The sequence below is a fragment of the Myotis brandtii genome, unplaced genomic scaffold (genome assembly GCF_000412655.1).
Source record: "Myotis brandtii unplaced genomic scaffold, ASM41265v1 scaffold44, whole genome shotgun sequence".
Taxonomy (NCBI): Eukaryota; Metazoa; Chordata; class Mammalia; order Chiroptera; family Vespertilionidae; genus Myotis; species Myotis brandtii.
In genome coordinates, this window is record NW_005366833.1 from 3,465,900 (window position 1) to 3,489,152 (window position 23,253).

General features: G+C 41.9%; 1 protein-coding gene across 1 annotated transcript in view; it reads right to left on the reverse strand.

Annotated features, from left to right (window-relative positions):
* The window catches only part of DMRT1 (doublesex and mab-3 related transcription factor 1), a 61,510-nt gene extending 40,692 nt beyond the window's left edge, over nt 1-20,818 (reverse strand). The window contains exons 1-2 of the mRNA XM_014546323.1: nt 20,759-20,818; nt 16,912-17,195 (exon numbers count right to left, since the gene is read on the reverse strand). Of these exons, the coding sequence (XP_014401809.1) occupies nt 16,912-17,195; nt 20,759-20,795 (321 nt within the window). The 5' untranslated portion in view covers nt 20,796-20,818. The remainder of the gene's footprint in view (nt 1-16,911; nt 17,196-20,758) is intronic.
* Between the last annotated feature and the right edge of the window lie 2,435 nt (nt 20,819-23,253).

The following is a 23,253-nucleotide window of genomic DNA, read 5'->3' on the forward strand; positions in this document are numbered from 1 at the left end:
CAGCTTCTTGGCCTCTCATTCAAAGCTAAGGAAACGGGACCTGCAGGCTTAGAAGGGCACCCCACTTCCACTTTCCTGGTTCTTCCTGGCCACTCTGCGAACACCTAGAATTATCCTGTTTCCTGCACCCACCCTGGTACAGACACTAAACATTAAATGCATGACCCTATCTTCACAGCAAGAACATCTAGACTTCAATTATTTATACAGTTTCAAAAACACTAAATTCAGATGGTATTAATTTTTTTTTAAAGTCAATCTAAGGAATGCTCTGGATAAACCAAATTTGTTCAACAATTAAGGAATAATTTTGAAATCGTGTTTTTCAATCCAATCTCTAGAAGCTACTTATTTGATTTAGAAAAAATAGTACTAACTTGGCAAAGCCTGGCAGGATAAAATTAGGTCCTAGGCTTCCTCAAGATCTTCTATGAACATCCAAATTTTGGACAATTCCTCAAGTAATATAGGCCAAAGTAAACTTTGAATATTATGGCAGTGCTTGGTGGAAAGGCCTAAGTCCTTGATTTCTGTGTGCTAATTTGAGAAGCTCAAAGAGTTCGTTTTTGCCCCTCCCAACTGTTCCCCCAGCACAAATGTATGCTTGATGTGTAGATTATTTCTTGCAAAAGCAAAAAAGACTCTATTCTACTTAATTATTCCCTTTCAAGTGAAGTTTATCTGGCCAAGTTCCTTGTATCCTTTCTAGTTTTTTCTGAAGCACATAAAATGGTATCTCTTCCAGCTCAATCATCCAATTTTCATTTTCTATCATTATATAAATTTTTACTAAATAAGAGGGCATGCAGCAATGCTTGGAAATAGCCAAAGGGGAGAACTGGCTGCCTTTAGTGAGTGGGCCCAAGTCAGGAGAGCCACCAGGAGTTCACACAGCTTCTTGGCCTCTCATTCAAAGCTAAGGAAATGGGACCTGCAGGCTTAGAAGGGCACCCCACTTCCACTTTCCTGGCCACTCTGCGAACACCTAGAATTATCCTGTTTCCTGCACCCACCCTGGTACAGACACTAAACATTAAATGCATGACCCTATCTTCACAGCAAGAACATCTAGACTTCAATTATTTATACAGTTTCAAAAACACTAAATTCAGATGGTATTAATTTTTTTTTAAAGTCAATCTAAGGAATGCTCTGGATAAACCAAATTTGTTCAACAATTAAGGAATAATTTTGAAATCGTGTTTTTCAATCCAATCTCTAGAAGCTACTTATTTGATTTAGAAAAAATAGTACTAACTTGGCAAAGCCTGGCAGGATAAAATTAGGTCCTAGGCTTCCTCAAGATCTTCTATGAACATCCAAATTTTGGACAATTCCTCAAGTAATATAGGCCAAAGTAAACTTTGAATATTATGGCAGTGCTTGGTGGAAAGGCCTAAGTCCTTGATTTCTGTGTGCTAATTTGAGAAGCTCAAAGAGTTCGTTTTTGCCCCTCCCAACTGTTCCCCCAGCACAAATGTATGCTTGATGTGTAGATTATTTCTTGCAAAAGCAAAAAAGACTCTATTCTACTTAATTATTCCCTTTCAAGTGAAGTTTATCTGGCCAAGTTCCTTGTATCCTTTCTAGTTTTTTCTGAAGCACATAAAATGGTATCTCTTCCAGCTCAATCATCCAATTTTCATTTTCTATCATTATATAAATTTTTACTAAATAAGAGGGCATGCAGCAATGCTTGGAAATAGCCAAAGGGGAGAACTGGCTGCCTTTAGTGAGTGGGCCCAAGTCAGGAGAGCCACCAGGAACTGTGAAATCATATAAGAGGGAAGTGACTATCAGCAGTGCTTACTGCACTGACCCAGTTATCCGTTAGACCAGTACTTCCTGGTGCTCTCTGAATGTGTATGAGAACAGCCTGGGATCCTGTTAAAAAGTAGACTCTGATTCAGTAAGTCTGGGTAGAGCCTCAGAGTCTGACTCACTCCAGGAGAGGCTGATTCTTCTAGCTCAAAACCTCGCTCTGGCCCTGGCTGGTGTGGCTCAGTTGGTGGCGCATCATCCTGTGCACCAAAAGATTGCCAGTTCCATTCCTGGTCAGGACACATGCCTGTGTTTCAGGCTTGATCCCCTGCAGGGAGCGGGTGTGTAGAAGGCAGCAATCGATGTTTCACCCTCATATTGATGGTTCTCTCTCTCTCCCTCGCCCTTCTCTCTCTAAGTCAATAAAAATATTTTTAAAAGTAAAAGAAAACACACACACAAAAAAATAAAACCTCACTCTGGTGTCAAGGGACTAGAATAAACGATTCTTTCTCTCACACTGAACACCGTTAGGGGCCTATGACCAAAGGAGAACTTCCTAAAAAATTCTTTTGACCAACCGTTTACAACTTTCCACCTAAACTAAGAAAAGGCAGAAATGATGCTACTTTAAATTTTCCATTAGTTTTCTTTTTATACATGAGATTCCCCAGAACTAAGATATTTTTTTCAGGGTTCACAACCACCTAGAATGGCTACAGAAACACACTTTGCGTGAGAGAAACGTTTCTACCTCTATAGCCTTCCCTCAAGTCAGCACAGTCTAAGTGATGAACATTTATTAGAACAAGCGCCAACTATTAAGTAAAAAGTGTCCTGACATAAATAATGGCGCCCCCCATCTGGGTGCCGAGTTGGTTACATCTTCCTCCGCTGGGGCAAAATCTTCAAGTCAGTTCTTCAAGGAAAATGTTTTTAAATTTTCCCCGGGTGCAAGAAAACTGACAGGATTGGAGCCTACAGGCTCAGCAAAATCCTGGATTTTTCCCTTTTACTATGAATTTTGTATAAAACCTGTTTTCAAAATATTTGGAAAATGTTCACTGTGAGTTGAGAACAGGGGTCAGCGAACTTTTTTGGTAAATGGCCAAACAGTAAATAGTTTAGGTTTTGTAAGCCACAGGGTCTCTAGACAATCAGTAAATGAATGTGTGTGGCTGTGTTACAATAAAACTTGACTTACTGAAATGTTCCCTGGTTCTCAGCCTTCACTGACACTAGATTAAGGGAAGAGGGAACCTGGCCTGAGGCCTGATTTCACTGGTCTGGGATTTGGCCTGGGCCCTGCGTTATTTCAAAGCTCCTCAGATAATTCTAATTGAAACCAAGACTGAGAACCAGTTAGAGTTACCTATAACTAGACTTACCTACATATTTCCCACACCCAATAAGTATGAGACCCCAGCATCCCCAGTATCAACTAAAAACGCAAAAGGTTCACTCTACAAACAGGCTGGACAACTGCTGCCAAGACCAATGTGTGTATTATTTGAAAAGAGATTCAGATAAACTGAAGGGTTTTTTTCTTTCCCGTTTAATGAAAGCTTATTGGAAAATAAAAACAATATCAAATCCATGTGTGTTTATTTTCCCCCTTAATTCCATTTCTGTTTTTAGAAAGCATCAGATAACAAGAATCATTTGGAAATAGGAACTGAGTTATTTGAACTCAAACATTCAACTTTCCCAATGAATCCCCAAGATCATTGAGCTATAAAAACTTCTATCAAAAAAAAAGGAAAAGATACAAAGGGTCAGACTCCATCTGCGGTTATCAAAACGTGAACTTACAGAGACCATTAATCACTTCAGCTGCTTACAACTGGAAGAATAATCTACAAATAACCATCCATGTGACAACTTGGACGTAAGAAAGAAGTATGGTTCCATGTATTTCTAAGTGCATGTGTAAACCTCTGAAACATGGGAGTTGAAACTGAATTGTGATTCACCCAGAAAGCCAGAAAAAGGTGTGGCCAAATGTGACTTAAAACTCTAAATCACTTTTTGTTCCTAACTTAAAAAACAGATACAGCCCTGCTACTTTCGAATTAGACAAAATGGGTAAATAAGGAAACCTTTGAAATCTGTTGTTTCACTTTAAGCGAGAAGTACTCAACGAAGGGCAGTTTGTTCCCCAGAGGACATTTAGCAAAGTCAGGAGACACCGTTGATTATCACAACTGGCTGGGGGTGCGGAGGTGCTACTGGCATGTAGTGAGTAGATACTAAAGATGCTGCTAACCATCCTACGATGCACAGGACCGTCCCCACAACAAATAATTATCCAGCCCCACATCTCAATAAGTGCCAACTACCATCTCCTTGTGCTCAGCCCTTCATCTCCACTAAGAAGCAAAGTTCTACTGAGGGCTAGAGGTGCTCATAAATTAAAGGAATTATTCATTTCTGCTGAAGGATATAATTTTTTCCATTATGTAATGCTGCCTTGTTCTTCTCTAGATTTTTTTATTCCTTTAAATTAAACAAAGTAAACCTAAAACCCCAGGATCCCAGTGATTTATGACTACCATTATTATTAACATGTGGTAACTGGCAAACAAGAGGCATGTTTTACATTCTTATTACCCATCCCAAGTCTCTGAACCAGAATATGACCTATGACGGGGAGCTGGGCTGGTGGGAACATGCGCAGTGTTAGTATGAACCCTGAAGGAAAACCTAGGAGCTTTGGATTTTATTTTATTAAACTGTTGAGCTTTGGATTTTATTTTATTAAACATACAGCATAAGAAATCTCAACCATTGGTTTCCTTTCATATACTTTACTCACCCTTTTTTATAGTAACAATAAAACCCCAACAAAACATAAAAATGTTAGACCTCACTTCCTTTTTTAAAAAAATTCCTAAATACTACTCATTGGTTATCTGTTAACACTTCAGATAGGAAGAGTCTGGTCTTACACAAAACTGAGCACTCGTCCAGGTAACGGCTGAAAGAGATCATGAAAACCAACTTGCTGTCTGGTTGTTTCATAAAGCGCGGCTCAGCAGCACAGAATGAGACTCGGTGGAGAAGAGTGAATATATGGATAAAGCTCCTAATCCCAAACTCTGATATTTAAACAAATAGTGTAAAGACTCCCTTGGCACTGGCATGTGGCTTACAGTCTTTTAAATTGCAAAAGCCACATCTGGGATGAACCTTTGGTTTTATGAACAAAAACCTTTTTATATTAAAAAAAAAAAAGAGGGCTTGTCACATGCTGTGGAATCCTACATCTCCTGCTAAGAATAAAGGCTGGGGCTCACTTTTGTCCTCATTAAAGGAATTCTTTAGTTTTAATGTTTTAATAGAAGCTTCTTTTCAAACCCTCTTAAAGGGACGCCTGTTCCCGCCGCTCGCCTAACCACCCTCTGAGAGCTGTCCTAGTCCACACACCTAACCTATGCAAGTTCTCTTAGGTGTTCATATTATGAAATGCCCTCTACTTCCCTCCCTAGAGTGAGGAGGACAAAAGGAGACAGGGAGACTGGTCTTGTGAGGATTCTAGCCCCTGGAAGGGATTCTTGCAAAGCCTGGGCGGATGCCTTCAATGAGCAAAAGAAGAAGGTGCTGGGTTTGAGGGTCAGCACTTAGAGGCTGGAGAACTAAGAGCTGTTTGTCCAGAAATGAAAGGGCTCTTCCTCCTCAGAAAGGAGGCCGGAGGGGAGAAAGGAGAGAGATGACGGGAGAAATAGGATGCTCATGCAATACGGCAGAGAGGACAATCATTTGAGAAATTAAACATCTAAGATGCTCTCAGTTGTAAACCCCATGCTTCCCAAAGCTTCAGAACATCTGTGACACTGTGCCAAAATAAACAACACTTGTATGTGTAGGCTTTTCAAAAAGAATGGAAGGAAAGGAGCTCAACTCCAGGCTTGCGTTAATACCAGAGTAGATTTTAAAAACATCAAAACAAAACAAAACAAAATAAACCCCATAAGATACACCACGAAAAAATAAGGAAGGCATTTATAAATACAGAACCAGCACTGACCGTTAAAACATAAAGCAATCCCCCTCCCCAATTCCCAGAAATCTTGGACCGAGCATGGAATAGGGACTCAGACCATCTTGTATAAACTCTAAGGAATGGAACCTTCATATGCTATTAGGATTACACTTGTATGTATTAGTGGTCCATTCTGCTTGTTCTAGTTCCACATTTAAAAAAACCCAAATTAGTTTTTTAACCTGTATCACTCAGTTGGTGGTTTTCACCATCTGTGTTAGTTGTACTAACAGAATAAAGTTTACTCCAGCAGATGGAATTGTCCAAAATGCAGCATTGTGACCATTTAGTGGGCCCCAAAATAATTCACTGGGTTGTAATCAGAATTAAAAAACAAACAGTATAGCAAGAAAATGAAAACAAAATAGAACAGAAATATAAAAGTCCATCATAATATGTGGAAGAGCTGTTTTATGAAACTTCATTTTGTCCTTATATGTATGTATAAGTATATACTGGATCACAATAGAAAACACTTTTTACTGTGGGTTTCAGTCTAAACTGTTTGAAAGACACTGAGATATATAAGTCAGGTCAATGGAAGCAAGAACCTTTAAAAATAGGTACATAGTAAAAAAAAAAAGCCAAATATTAAAGATGGTTTTTAAAAAAAGATGGTTTTTCTGGAACCTGGAAGGTTTTGATGCGCTCACAAAAGAAATGAGGGCGGTCCGTTTAGAGACAGTCTCTGGCTGGCACTAGCCCAGAACCTTCCTCATATCACAAATCTATGCAAGATTTACCAGCTCCTGGGTCAGAAACTTATATTTGTCTCATTCACAAATCTAAGGCACAAACCTAACTAAAGTCATATACAGAGCCAGGCAGAAATGCAAATATTGTATTTTTACAATGAGCTGGTGGGCACGGAAATGGCAAAGATTGTATTTTTAATATTTGGTTAATAATTATCAGGACATAGGACTCTCCAGTCTCTGTAATATGTCAAATTTCTGAAAGCATTATAGAACATCTCTTAAGATAGGCGGAGGGGGCTTGTAACAGTGACATTCTTAACATAATTTCGCTGAGAAAATATTGGTTTATTGATTATGGGACTAATGGAATTTTAGAGGGAAAAAATGAGCATTTATTGAGAGATACTCTAGAGACTTGTCATCTCATGGAGTCATCATAATGTAATCATCATTAACATGGAAATAAACTGCTCAGAGACAAAATAACTTGGTTCTGCAGAGAGAAGGCAGAATTCAAAGCAATTGGACCCCAGAAGCTTCTCTCTACTAAACCAAGCCACCTGTCCCATTTTTAATTCAGATATCTGCTTGTTATAAAGACCTAATCACTGCCTTTGGCTTTTAACAATTCCTCATATTTTAAAACAAGAATATTTTGGGGGGGGGCAGTCTGAAAATGAGAAGAGAAGATGCCTATAATCACACATTCAGGAACTTTTATTTTAGAACTGGCAGTAACAGAGAATTGCATATCTGTTCTCCTTTTGATGGACAAACTTAATTAACCTTTGCTACTCTGTTCCAACCTACTGTTTTAGACAAAACTAGTGACCCACAAACAATATGTTACCACCAGAATCTCAATGGCTGCGACACCAAGAGATATAGCTCCATCAGCAGTATCGGGAAATAAGCCACTTGGATTAGCTGCTCTAAGAAATATGGATTATATTCACGTCACACATGATCTGTCAGAAACATTAGGATACTTTTAGCATAAATCAGCAAGGTGAAGGGTATCTTATGAGTGCTGAACATGATAGACTGCCTGGAGGGCAAGGTGAGATCATCTGGGGCCACCCTCTAAGTGTGAGCACACATACACACTCACAGTATTTTACCTGAACTGCCATTAAAAATCCAAATGCAAGCTGGTGATCACTGATGGGCATCCCAGCTTGCAGTGGGCTAGTGGCATGGGAAGGCCCTTCCCACTCCAAAACCATGATGGAGAGAATCCATTTTAAGTAACCAAAATGACACAAGAAAGACAAAAAATCTGTTTCCTAAATTACACAGAAGTGTGTGTGTGTGTGCGTGTGTGTGTGTGTGTGTGTATGAAGGCACAGAACCATGCTTAAGAGCTTTATGCTTAGTAATTTATATTTGATTAATACTATCAAGACATAGGACTCCATTCCCTCTACGATGTCAAGCCTCTGAAACATTATATGGCATGTGTCATCTTATAAAATGTTATAAGAGATATCATAAGACGTAAGAAAATACCTCTCAAGCCTTCATACGAGGATAACAAGAAATGTTTTCAGAAGACAGAGATATAATGGGAATGAATGTGCCTCTACAGTTAGGCAAACCGGGTTCCGACTCCAGCTCCCCCACTTCCAGCTGTGTACATAGTTACTTCATCTCCCCGAGCGTCAGTTTCAGTAGCCACAAAAGGGGTAACAACAATCTCTGACAGGGATGTGGTTAATGGTTCAGTACAGTTATATATGAAGTGACCAGCATCATAAGGCTGTTCAACAACTGTCCTGGTACACCTTCTCCTCTCGCCCCCCTCAGGGACCTCCCACTGTGGGAGCATCATGGAGGAGGGTGTTGGTCACCCTCGAGAACCACTCTTTTGGGTTTGCTACCAAATAACTCTGAACCCTTTCATAGGTATGACAGAGCTCTAGTAACAAAGACAGAGACAGAAACACCTGCCCAGTGTGTACTTGAAATATTTTAAGGACCTAAACATTTTATTTATTATTTGAAAGAAAAATTCAGTCTCTGAAAATGTTCTACTTTTCAATAATTTTAAAAAGTTGAAAAACCAACTCAAGGTCCTACTCTGCCACTCTCAAACACAGAGATGGGAAGGGAGAACATCCCTCCGCATTCTTGGTTTTCTACATGTACTCGAGACATGGAATTAATACGTGTGCCTTCCTCCTCCCACTATTGGCTGGTAAGAACTGGGAATTGCCAAAAATAATGTATGTGAGAGATAATGTGATAAAAATGGTTTGAGAAATAAAATGAGGACATCATCCTTTTTCCCGTTTCTCAACCTTTTTAGGAACCCCCGCCTCAGGAGGTTATGCGTCTCCAGGGTAAAGCTCACAGGGTTGGGGGATACCAAGGAGGGGCACTGAGAGCAACATGTCCTGAGTGCAGGCAATAAGGGGGGGGGCTCTCTGTAAAGAACGTTTTTGGATAATAAAGCTCACTAAAGTCAACCTGCTTTTAATTATCACCACACAGTGCCAACTGTAAACCACAACAGTGATAAACTACTCCGTCCTCACCCCACCTCACCCCACCCATTGGACACCACTGCACAGGGCCCAGCCTCCCACAGGCATCACAGCCTTCTCCACAAGCCTGCAGACTCCGATCACACAGTGATACAGAACTCCAGTGTCTTTAGATTCTTTCCCATCTACCCCACTATGGGTACTTGAGGGTCGGGACAGTCCAGCTCAGAGACAGGCCAGGAGCTGGCGCTTGATAAGTGATCAATGAATCTATGCAGGAGTTTTTTACACATGCTCTGTAATATGGTGGAAAATTTTTGTAACTCTGTTCTTTTTATTTTTCTATGGTATTCCTAACATAGTAAAAAAAAAAATAGAGCAAATGAACTTCTATTAAGCATTGCCTTGATTCTGGCCTTTATTCAACAAATGAAGGACACTTAAAAGGCCACAAAAATATGGACTCTCAAGAAATTTGATAATCACTCATCCACATACTGAAACATTCTGATAAGCAACTGATTTTATATCATATTCACATTTATATAACAGGGGGAAAAAGTGAAATGGAAAACATAACTAGATAAGATTTTGGCACCAGCCCAAGCAAATTGAATCTGAAAGTTTTCAAAACCATGGTATCTAATTTTCAAGAAGATTACAGAATCCCCAAATGATTGTATAATTTACCAACCTGATGCTGTTGTGTCAGGTCAGGTTGTGTAACAAAATATAAATCTCACAACAAACTGATAATGTATTTCTTTTTGCCTCCAACTGGATTGTGGAGCAGTCCCTGGAGAACATCAGCGCTTTCGAAGGTTTTCAACTCAGTCCAGAGCAAACTGAACTCCTCTAAGAATGGGAATTAACCTGTAGGACAGCCCAGGTTTTACTGGAGTGCCCCCAAGTTCCTAAGAATCTGGGTTTGCTGGAAGCAAAATCCAGCAGGTTATAATTATGCAAGATCAGTTCTACTCTCTTATAATCCACAGGTTTTTAACCAAATACTCTGCAAAAATGACCCTACTGTGGCCCAGCAGGCATGGCTCAGTGGTTGAATGCCAACCTAAGAACCAGGAAGTCACGATTTGATTTCCAATCAGGGCACATGCCGGGGTTGCAGGCTTGAACCCCAGTAAGGGGTGTGCAGGAGGCAGCCAACAATGATTCTCTGAAATTGATGTTTCTATCTCTCTCCCTCTCCCTTCCTTTCTGAAGCTGTAAAGAACATTCCTCACCCACCTCTCACCATCTGAGTTCAGTTTCTAAAATGCCCACAAGCTCCCTCAGCTTTGGTTCCAGAGCAAGAGCCACCGTGAACATCATCATCACAGCACCATTCTTACACACTGCCCTCAAGACAGGATCGAAAGCATGAAGTGATTAAACTTCCTGTGAAACAAAACAGCAATTCCTTCAGAAAACTGTAATAAAAATCAGAGGATGGCTGTGATGATCATGTAGAACAAGACTAAATAGCAATTCCTTTGTGAACATATGTGTACACTAGAGGTCTGGTGTATGATTTCGTGCACCAGTGGGGTTCCTTGGCCTGCGGGATCGGGCTGAAACCAGCTCTCCGACATCACCCGAGGGGTCCCGGATTGCGAGAGGGCGCAGGCCAGGCTGAGGGACCCCACCAGTGCATGATTGGGCCGGGGAGGGACGCAGGAGGGTGGCCATCTGGGGAGGGACCATGGGAGGGCTCCAGGGCATGTCTGGCCCATCTCGCTCTGTCTGATCAGCCAGACCCCAGCAGCAAGCTAACCTACCAGTCAGAGCGTCTGCCCCCTGGTGGTCAGTGCATGTCATAGCAACTGGTCAACCGGTCGACTGTCTGCCCCCTGGTGATCATTGCATGTCATAGCAAGCGGTTGAGCAGCCTTAGCATATCATTAGCATATTATGCTTTGATTGGTTGAATGGACGACCTGATGACCGGACACTTAGCACATTAGGCTTTTATTATATAGGAGGATGGGGGAAGATTAGAAAGTCAGTTTTGCATTCATTGGGCTGCAAAGCTCGGGAAGGTTTCACACTATGGCCAGAGAATCACTGCTGTCCTCACTGCCCACTGGCCAACAAAGCCCTTCTCCCTGCAGGATTCATAATATGCCGGAAAGGTCCGAGAGAACTGGGTGTATCATCTCTCCTTAAAAAAGAAGAATCTAATGAGTTATATTTTAAGAGAAAATGATAGACTTGGCTAAGACGTGACAAGCCATTTAAGGGACAGTTCACAGTAAAAGCAATGGGAGCCCATATGGGGAAGCCTGACACCTTCACCGCACTGACTTAACTTCCTGTGGTCAACTGGGACTCTTCACATTTCTTTAAACAGAACATTCTCCAAGACTGGCCTTTGGACTTGGCAAGCCCTGTGTCCTCACTGCGCTAGAAGGCAGGACCTACTTAGGGTGCACATGAAGGATTCCCACAAAATTCTGAGCTAGCATGAGAGTAATCAAAGAGCTGCCATAAAAAAGGAAGAAAAGATCAAAGCACTCTGCCTATAAGGAATTAAACTGAGATTAAGTTGAGACAATTTCTTTAAAAAGCATACTGAAAATCCTGAAGAACTTTGCTGTTGTCATGGTGACATGGTGACTGATGCAGTGGTTTCTAGGCTTTCTCTGGACTTCAAACAGGTAAAATGTGAAAAAACAAAAACAAAAAAGAGGGTGGAGTGAGGATACAGAAGTAGTTTTACCAACTTTCTTTTTAAATCCTCACCCAAGGTTATGTTTTCTTTTTAATTGTTGCTTTTAAAGATAGAGGGAGAGAGGGAGAAACGCAGATGTGAGAGAGAAACATTAACTGGTTGTCTCCTGCACAGGCCCTGACCAGGGATTGAACCACAACCTAGGTATGTGCCCTGACTGTGAATCAAACCCACAACCTTTTGGTATATGGGATGATGTTCTAACCGAGTCACCTGGCCAGAGCTTTGCCAACTTTTTATATCACCAAGTAAGTGCCTCTGCGATGTAATATATAATTAACAGGATCATTTTATTTTTTTAAATGTTGGAAGGTTATGGTCTCAATAAAAACAAGTTTTTGAACTGAATAATTTAGCTTTAGGAAAAACCCACTTATCCTATTTTCCTCATTTCTTTGTAACATTTTGCATACATCACAGTGAACTGCTAGACACATTCCCAGTAAAAGAAGGAACCAGCATACACTACTGGTATCTAAACTGAATAACACACTAAGAATATAAATCAGAACTGGAGATATTTTTAGGAGGAAGAAAAATGATCAATAGTTTTCTGTAAAATGACTATCTAACTCAGGGGTGGGCAAACTTTTTGACTCGAGGGCCACAATGGGTTCTTAAACTGGACCGGAGGGCCGGAACAAAAGCATGGATGGAGTGTTTGTGTGAACTAATATAAATTCAAAGTAAACATCATTACATAAAAGGGTACGGTCTTTTTTTTTTTTAGTTTTATTCATTTCAAACGGGCCGGATCTGGCCCACGGGCCGTAGTTTGCCCACGGCTGATCTAACTAGAAACACCTAAATAAGCAATTATAACATTATTAGAATTACAAGCATTCACAAAAGTGACCAGATATAAAATAAATACACATCATCGCCAAAACCGGTTTGGCTCAGTGGATAGAGCGTCGGCCTGCGGACTGAAAGGTCCCAGGTTCAATTCCGGTCAAGGGCATGTACCTGGGTTGCGGGCACATCCCCAGTAGGAGATGTGCAGGAGGCAGCAGCTGATCGATGTTTCTCGCTCACCGATGTTTCTAACTCACACATCATAGAAATAGAACTTGTAACTCTTTCAGTCATCAACAGAAATTTATCCTATATGATAAAAGGCTAATATGCAAATTGACTGAACAGCAGAACGACCGGTCACTATGACATGCACTGACCACCAGAGGGAAGACGCTCAATGCAGGAGCTGCCCCCTGGTGGTCAGTGTGCTCCCACAGGGGGAGTGCCGCTCAGCCAGAAGCCGGGCTCATGGCTGGCAAGTGCAGCAGTGGTGGCAGGAGCCTCTCCCATCTCCATGGCAACACTGAGGATGTCCGACTGCTGGCTTAGGCCCTCTCCCCATGGGGAGAGGGCCTAAGCTGTCAGTTGGACATCCCCCGAGGGCTCCTGGACTGAGAGAGGGCGCAGGCTGGGTTGAGGGCCCCCCACTGAGTGCTCAAATTTCATGCACTGGGCCTCTAGTATCTCTATAATTTCCCTTTAAGGAAACAAATTATGGTTGTTAGTCCTAATAGGCCAAGTCAAATACTATAATTACTTTAATTACCCTTTCTTGAGGAAAGAAATTGCTTTAAATGTTTTAAATTGTTTATGTTCTAATAAACCCTTCTTGTGTCTGCTTGCAAACTTTGTCAATTTTTCTTTCCAGAGGCAAAAAATAGTCAGGCTTATCTAGCAATAGATAGTGACCAATAAAAAGGGAAGCCAGGGTTAGTTTAACCTGTCAAAGACATGAGCAATGGAAGTGGGTGGGTAGCCCAGTGGATCACAAGACTTCTTGTAGAAACAACACTTTCCCAAGGGTAGGAAGGCCCAGGTTTAGGCCTGGCCTTCCACTAACAGCTGTGTTCCTCAGGCAGGTCACTTAACTTTCTCAGCACAGAATTACTAGGGAGTCTGAAGTGACCAGATGCACCTTATCCTGGGGCCCGATGGTGCAGCTTGGTGGCCTACTTCACCTTAAAAGTTGAAGTGGAGCCCAGCTGGTGTAGTTCAGTGGCTGAGCATCGACCCATGAACCAAGAGGTCACTGGTTTTCAATTCCCAGTTAGGGCACATGCCTAAGCTCCCAGCTCGATCCCCGGCAGGGGGCATGTAGGAGGCAGCCCATTGATATTTCTCTCTCATTGATGTTTTTAGCTCTCTATCCCTCTCCCTTCCTCTCTCTCTAAAAATCAATAAAAACATAAAAAATTTGAAGTGGATTTTGCATGCTACCTTCTTCCTGACATAACATTTTTAAAAATTTGGGAATATTTTAAACTAATTACTGTTAACTATAAATGTCTCCCTGGGAATGGAAATCCAGTTTAAACCTCGGATTCATATCCTGCTCCCCCCGCCCCCACTGATGGACCCTCCTGTGAAGCTCCCAGGACACAGAAGTGAAGAGGTTATGACCATTTCCACAAGCACATGCTCAAGAACTCACTCCTTCTCAACCTTCTTTTAGCTAACAGGATGTTCTGATGCTGAGCCAAGCTAAGAAAAGAGGAGGCAGTGTGAATACAAGGGCCCATCAGGCTGCTGGTTATAGAATCAAGAACACCGGGTGCTGGAAGGCCATCCCAGGAATGCTCAACAAGGGGGCACATTTCTCTGTGTTCCAAGCTACAGGTGCCAGAACAGAATTTCCTTCCTGCCTCTATCTCAGTTTCAAACCCAGGCTACTTTAAACTGTCCCCAACTCCCCTTCTTGTTTCCCAGGTAATAATAGCAGCCTTCCCCCAAGACCAGCTTTTCATTTTTGTCTGCTTGGTTCAGCGGTAGATTCCCTAGCACACAGTAGGACCTCCATGCATGTTTATTTAATGAGTGAATGCATTCCAGTGAGGTGCCTGATCATAAAGGGACAAGTATATCATGAGACATTTCAGACGGGGCCCAAAGTAACCACGAAAGGAAGGAAATCACCTGTGTGGCCATTTGACCACACCCTGACTGTGGTCTGAATGTGGCACAAGCTTCTGAAAAGCAATCAAGAAGGTGCCTGCCACAGGGGTGGAAAGGATGTTCAGGTACAGCTCTGAGTCCTCCCATATTTATTTCTACTCACTTGATATGCACCTCTCCCTTGTCAACCTGGTACCACATGTTTATTTAAGAGATAATGTTGCCGTGGAGGAGTGCATAAGGCAATAAACAGCTTTTGCAGGCAATTAAATGTAGAAGTGAAATTGAGCCGCTGGTCGGGGGAACCAGCTATTCATCGTGAGTTTGTACCAGTGTCACAAATGTTATTCCTGTTTCCCAACAGGACAGGAATCTATGATTGGGCCACAAATCTCCACAGGCTGGAAACAGACCTAAAGCCATTAAAGCAGCTTTCCGAGTGCAGGCACAAACAAGAAAGAGCCTTGGGATTCTGACCCAGCAGACTGTTCTAGCAAGGGTACAAGGACTTGTCCTCAGGGGAATCTTGCCTCGCACAGTGGCTGAGACAGTCCTCCAAGTCCAGGCAACACTGCCATGCAAGAGAGCCCCATCTTCTAGCTATCCCTAAGACAGCACCTTTGTAAGGGATCACCAAGGAAGTCCAAGACCTCTGCCATACCCTTCCCAGGTTTTCCAGGTGGAGTAAGAATAAACATTAGTGTGTCAGGCATCATATGCCTGAAAGACTGCCAAAGTAGAGGGTAAATTAATTTAGGAGATTTCTGACTCTTCTGTAAAGCTGACCATGAGCTGTCTCTCTTTAAGAAAACACCTAAGATTTTTCTTTCTCATCCTTTTTCTCTTAAGCCAGCAGGTTGAGACCCTCCATACTTTATCCTTAAAGCCTGGAAGCAGCCAGAAAACCAGGAAACTCTTCTGGGGAATCTGCAGGATAAACTGTTTTGTTTTTGTAACTACAAGAGAAGTCTTTCTCCTTTCAGGGTGGAGAGTCTTTAGTAGAAATCAACCTAGAACCTGCCTCAAATCATAAAATCCAAATGGCACTTTGAAAGGCCTGTAGGGGCCCAGCTTAAAGATCCATAAATCACTGCTTTTCCTTTGATACTCATACTACCCCTCAATTTTAACACCAATGTTCTAAGTTCCCTTTCTAAAAAGTATGATTCTAAAAATAAAATGTATGAAAATGGGTAGCCCAGGGTATTAAAGCTGACATATTAATATGCCAAAAAGTCAGATCCCTAGGAATAGTGAGAGAAACCAAAAAGTGGGGTGACTTGAATATTAACAATTTCCCAACACCTAAAAAAAGAAAAATAGAATAGAATAGAGTTGCTCAAAAAAATTCAATGCACATTTTTATAAAGTTGACATAGAAGGTAAAGATTTGCCCTAAACACCTAAATGTGTAAATTGCATTGTCTTGGAATCCATGCCCAGCTGAGAAAATTTACATACAGTAAATGCATTCAAAACGAGAACATTTATCACAGAATCATAACAGCTTACGGCTAGAGGGGGCTGGGAGGTGTTGAGTCCAAGAGCTCATGTCTATACACATTCCCACCATGTGGTAATCCCACCTGAAAATGCTTTCAGTGCCTTGAAACTGTTTCTAATATAGTGGCACGATGGAATGGTCAAAACGGAGGGAAAAGAACAGCTCTGATAAACGCTCCTTCCCTGATCATGAAAACGCTTTGTTTTCCCCCAAATATTAAAAAACTCTTAATTGCACACTATTTTTAAATTGCACACTGTTTTAAATATTTCAGAGTATGAAAGACTGGCCTCTATTCCCAGCTAAAAACAAACCCACATTGGCCCAGCACAGCAGTGACCTAATTCCTCTTCTTACCTTTCTTCCATTCGAACATACATACAGATTTGGACACGCCTCACTCCCAGGGTAAAGTTCATCAGGAAGAGTACTGCCATCCAGAAGACGCACCCAACATTTCCTATGCTGCTCAAAGAAAACGGGGGCAAGGCAGGGGGAGGTGGGGCATAATATAGTAAGCTACTTTTGAATCTGACTATGGCCAACTGGGTATTTATGCAAAATGACATTAGAAAATGAGAAAATGAAGACACAAATATATGCATATTTCTTTACAGTTCCTTGCAGACAATGTCTGAGGTTAAATAATCTGATGTGCAGAGAGGAAAATTCTTTACATCTTTCGTATAATGTGTCTATACCTATGAGAAGTGTTGGCCATGTGTGTGTCTGTGTGTGTGGGGTTTTCACGTATCCAGTTCACTCTCTGGGTAACATCTTACCTGCCACTGGTTTCCTGCCTGACCAGGCACATAAGGAGCTGGGAGGCTGCGAAGGCTGTTCTTCACCGGGGATCCCCCAAGAGGGTTTCCCATGTCCCCAGAAGGGGAATCAGCAGTCAAGGCCACGGGGTACTGCGGATAGTTGTACAGATTGTTGTAGTACGGAAACAGAGATGGCTGATAAAAGCTGCTGTAGTAGGTGGAGTCTGAAACCAGGTCAGGTGCGTTCTCCACGTGCCCTCTGCTGGTGACAGCAGGAATATCCTGGATGACCATACGCCCGTCTAGAAAGAAAAAAAAGAAAAAAGCAAAAAGCAACATGGTATTAATCTGGAAGTTCACAAAACTTGACCTCTAAAGCTTGGCAATGCATAGCCATCCTCCTCAGATCTCAGAGCTGCAGAAAAAGGCACCTGAACAGGCAGCCAAAATAAAGGAGGGTTCTCAGGGTTGACATAATTCTGGTGGCGCGGATGACAGATTCTTGCAGATTTCTTTTACTAAGAATACAAAACACATTTTAAGGGTCATTTTAATTAGATAAAGCCTGACCAGTAACTTTTTATCCTAATGTCAAAAAATTAGAGATAAAATCTAGTTAACTCGGCCGTCTACAACATTATTACAAAAGTAATTATACTTCATTTTAAACAAGGTAATAAAAAAAATCCCAGTGCCCTAACTATGGTGGCCACATAGATATGTCAAAAAGTCAAAGCAAAAAGTTAAAAGTTTAAGCAAACATTGTTTCCTTCACTTCCTTCCACAGCTGATACCCTATCCTTCAGCAGTCTGGACAATGATTTAGACCAGGAATAGACAAACTTCTTCTGTAAAAAGGTCAGTTAGTAACTATTTCAAGCTTTGTGGGCATTCAGTTGCAGAACAGACAGGTTGCTGCAATAAAACTTTATTCTCAAACAGATAGTGGGCCCATGGGCTATAGTTTGCCAGTCATGGGTCTACACTTTATACTGTCAATTCCAATAAACAACTAAAGGGGCTCCTATGTTCAAAGAGTTGGTCCAGATGCCTGAAAAGGCTGCAAGGTGTCAGGATGCTCCTACCCAACAGGAGTCTGCAATCTAGAAGGAAATATATGTTGGGGTTAAAATAACAACAAGGATTATCATATAATAACACCCACAAACTTTCACAAAAATTCAAAGGCTATAACAATGACTTGCAGCCTAGAAAGGAATTACAGAGAAATCCTCAGGAAAAAACTGCATCTGAAGGGTATTTTGCTAAGTTACATAAGTCCAACAGAGAAAGACAAATACTTATATGTGTAATTGGATGAACAAAACAAGCAATCAAAATAGAAACAGACTCATAGATACAGAGAACAGACTGACAGCTATCAGAGGGGAGAAGGGTTAGGGCTGGGTGAAAAATGTGAAGGGATTAATCAGCACAAATTGGTAGTTATAGAAAAGCCACAGAGATGTAAATTACAGCATAGGGAATGCCGTCAATAATCGAGATAAATATGTATGGGGCCAGGTGGGTGCTTGAAGCAGCGGGAAGACCACTCTGTAAAGTACATGATTTTCTAACCACTTTGCTATACATCTGAAACTAATAAAGAATAATACTGAATGTAAACTGTAACTAAAAAAATAAAATTTTAAATTTTTAAATGGGGGAAAAAAAGAAAAACTGCATCTGAGTTGCACTTTAAAAGAGAAGCAGAAAACAGGCTTTAAAAAATGAGAAAAGGGCTGGGCTCCTATGTTCAAAGAGTTGGTCCAGATGCCTGAAAAGGCTGCAAGGTGTCAGGATGCGTCTACCCAATAGGAGTCTGCAGTCTAAGAGGAAATATGAAGGGATTAAGCAGCACAAATTGGTAGTTATAGAAAAGCCACAGAGATGGACTGACAGCTATCAGAGGGGAGAAGGGTTAGGGCTGGGTGAAAAATGTGAAGGGATTAATCAGCACAAATTGGTAGTTATAGAAAAGCCACAGAGATGTAAATTACAGCATAGGGAATGCCGTCAATAATCGAGATAAATATGTATGGGGCCAGGTGGGTGCTTGAAGCAGCGGGAAGACCACTCTGTAAAGTACATGATTTTCTAACCACTTTGCTATACATCTGAAACTAATAAAGAATAATACTGAATGTAAACTGTAACTAAAAAAATAAAATTTTAAATTTTTAAATGGGGGAAAAAAAGAAAAACTGCATCTGAGTTGCACTTTAAAAGAGAAGCAGAAAACAGGCTTTAAAAAATGAGAAAAGGGCTGTAGGGACAAAGAAAAGGAAGCAGGAAAGTGGAAGGCAAATTTGGGGTTGATGAACAGGGGGTGAAGAACTCAGTGCAAAAGGGAAAGAGAAGTCCAGTCTGACGGTGGACTGGTGCAAGGTGAGGGAAAGCCTCCGTCCAATTTTCTGGCAGGCCTTTCATCATGGTGTGGCAGGAACCACTGAGGATTTCTGAGCAAGGAGTGGAGAGGGAGAGAGCGAGAGCTGTGCTTGGGGCTGATTTATCTGATGGCAATTTGTAAGGCAAGGGAAGGGAAGGGAAACCAGAGGCTGGAGAGCCACTAGGGAGCCACTGCAGGCGTCAGGGAGAGACCTAGAAGACTCAAATATAAGAGAGGGGACCTGGGCCAGAAACATGAAGGAGACAAAACGCAATAAAACGGGAGGACAGATGGGACATCAGAAATTACGTTGCAGGATAAGGCAAAGAAATGCAAAGCAGATGTCAGAGGAGAGGGAGGTGGCAAGTTCTGCTTAATCAAGGTGCCAGAGGGGTACACAAGTGGGAGCAATGGGCGAGAGTGAGGACTTGACACCTGCACTCATGGGAGAGGCTGAGGTTCAGGAGTCACCACTGGGCCATGCTGGCTGCCTCTGGGAGAGCAGGAGGGAGCTGTTACAGAAAAGCATGTTCTGAGGGGAGAGTCAAGGCTGAAGTCAGGGAGAACTGAGGAGAAACGCAATGTCACAGAGGCCAAAGTTGACATGGGTTGTGGAGGAAGAAGGCTGACCTGTCCGCTGCTGCTAAGAGTTCAAGCAAAACTAGTTCTGGAAAAGACCAACAGAGGGTTAGGTTTTTAGCGTAGAAGGAGCAAGAGGGCGGGGAGCAAGTGAGCAATGAAGAAACGGAGCGATGGTGCTTCTGTCTCACCAGAATGGAAGATGCAGCAAGAGGCACCATGCCTGTTAGCTCATCTGTGCACCCCTGTGCCTAGCACACTGCCGGCCACAAGGTGGTAAATAGTTGCAAAAGGGATCAATAAATAATGATTTTTCAAGTAGCCTAATGTCAAAATAAATGTGATTTTAAAAAGTAGAAGCTCCAGAGAGTAATAAGATGTTGTTCATTTTTAATATATAGAGGTTTGGGATATGTAGGCAGGTAGAAGAAGCTAATGGAAAGAAATTCTCAGGACAATCAGTGCACGGCCATCTCTCCAACCTCCGCTATAGCAAATTCCCAAAACAGTAACTAGAGGCATCTCTTCCACATCGGATGTCATCAAAGCTGGTAAGTGAGGCTAAGTGTCACTATTAATTTGAGATAAATCAGAAAGTAAGATTTCCAACTCATAAGCTACAAAATACATAAACTAACCATACAAAATTTGAAATATGTATATCATCAGAAAGTGGTTTTCCACATACAAACTCCTTTTTTTTTTCTTTTAGTACATGCCCAACCTGGGATAGAACCCAAACCTAGGTATGTGCCTTGACTGGGAATTGAATCCACAACCTTTTAGTGTACAGAATGATGCTCCAACCAGAGCAACCAGGCTAGGGCTCATGTACAAACTCTTAATAGCCTATTAACCATTTTCTGAATCACAGAAAAAAACACAGTAAAAACTCACAGCTAGTTCTATAAACCTGTGCTGAATCACCATCCATACCAGGCCCCTCACTGTGACCAGTTTCTCTTGCCCAACGCCATGCCCAATGCACACTGTGACAGGGATATTTTACCTGCACAGCCAGTATGACTAAGTATAAAGACCACAGCAAACACCTGGTTGGCTCAGTGGATAGAGTGTTGGCCCTAAGACTGAAGGGTTCCAGGTTCCGTTACAGGCTCCATCCCCGGCCCACTAGGGTGTGTGCAGGGAGGCAACCAATTGTGTCATGTTTCTCTCTCTCTGTCTCTCCCCCTTCCTTCCACTCTCTCTAAAAATCAATGGAAATATATCTGCAGATGAGGATTAACAAAAAAATATTCTTTTTCAAAAATTGTAGTGGATATACTGGTACAATATTATATTAGTTTCAGGTGTATAACATAGTGATTAGACATTTATATACCTTACAATGTGATCACCACAATAAGTCTAATAACTATCTGTCACTGTACAAAGTTAATACAATATTACTGACTATAACCTGAATCTCACTCTTTATTTTTCTAACATAAAAACTGGCCAAGGTTAGCACTTAACAGTATTAATAATCATAGGAAGCACAAAGCACTGTTCCCGAGAGAATGTAGTAGCTCTCTTAACCAGTGGTCCCTTGCAGGAATTATCAACACCTGCCAGGATGCCAATGAAAGCATGAAGTTAGAAGTTTTAAGTGTTGCTATATATTCCGTGTAGTCCTAATGGGTGCTATCTGGAACAAAGATGGGTGGGACTGGATCCCACAGCTGGGAAAGGAACTGGAGAAGCATGTACCTACAGCATCTGCAGTAGAGACATTTGCAGAGATGACGCTTGCAGACTCAATCCCATCTCATTCCAATGCTCATAGTTGTGGTTCCGTACATTTACCTTCCATTCCATAGTTCAGTACTTTGGTAAGGCTTCCCAATTGCTCTGCTACTTTTTTTGTGCTAACGTATGCAGCGTGAAATATGACTCACTCCTTCATGAGAGATCAATATACCCAACACATGATAAATACCCTTATTGATCTTGCAGTGTTATATGCTGGTCTCTGGGCCCATGGCATATTAATAGTAGTTAACCAGTAATTCATTTTAAGGTATGTGAAGGCTTTCCCCCCCACTTTTCTGTAGTGTCAAGATTCCTGGAGTTGTTGCACTTTGAGTCCTTTATGTTCAAACCTGGAGCCATACTCTCCCCCTTTCAATAACAACACCAAACCCCATAGTTTCTAGTATGAAAGATTACATATCAAACCAAAATTGACAATTTACAATGATAACACTATTTGTTATTCACAATGATCTCTTGTAAACAATTAATTTATGTATACCACGTCTTATTTGTCTTTGTAATCCATACTCTCGCATGGTGCCTTCCCACTTAGCTTCCAGTTTTAAGAGTCACCAATCAAGGAAAAATTGTTCCCCACTAAATCTGAGATGTCAGAATCATCTGCCATCAATGAACATGTGCTGAATGCTAGGAGGGCACAGAAAAAGTGCAAGTCATCTTCCCGACTCTTTTTTTACTCAAAGAAAAAGGTCTTGAGAAAAAGACTGTATCATTTGATGATGGCATGTCACAGACTTCCGAGGATGGCAGTAGGGTGCACCCGCACTGAAACGAGAGAGCTCCATTTCCTCCGCTCCCCGCTGTCAGCATTCTCCTCTGCAGGGCAACCCTGCGTCCAGATGAGTCAGCTCCTGGCCTCTCCTAGACTTGGAGACACTGAGAAATGCAGTGTGAGGCGTCAGGACTCCTCCCTACGAGACAGAGCCTAGAGGGAGACACATGGGGGGAAAGCTGTTGCATGAGCTGACACCTGGGCCCTCTCAGCCCCCACAAACCTAAGAAGGAAAGCTTGCCATCCTGACCCAGGAAACGGATTGCTTTTCTGAACTAAAGCAGAGCCATTACAGAGAGAGGCCTGGTAGCGAGGCAGCAGTGTGCCTACTATTCACACCCCCAACTGGTGACTGTGATGACATCGCCACACCTGTCACCGCTCCCTGCCGGAGAAACATTTCATGTTCAACGCAATAAATTTACTGAGCACCTACTGCGTGCAAGACAACCTGTCCAGCACCTTGGACGCTGCAGAGCTTAGCTGTAAAGGCAGATTCTGGAACAAACACACAGAAGGAAAGACTGACCAAGGCTATGGGGAAACATAAAACTGTGTGGAAGGGAGGGCAGGATTAACTCCAACCTTCCAAGTGCAAGTTCTGCTGATGCTGGCTCACTAACGACACTCCTGTGCACAGGAAAGGAATATGTGAGAACCTATTTCTCCTTTTTCCCAATACATTTTTAAAAATGTAATTTGGTCCCAGAGGAATCTGTCAGGTTCACTTTTCTTTTTACGCTTTTCATAAAAAAAAAACAAAACCTGAAGTTGGTTGGCCTTTCAAGCCAGAACAGGCTTGGTTCAAAGGTGTGGGAAATGTCAATGTGGGAAGCAAAGGGAT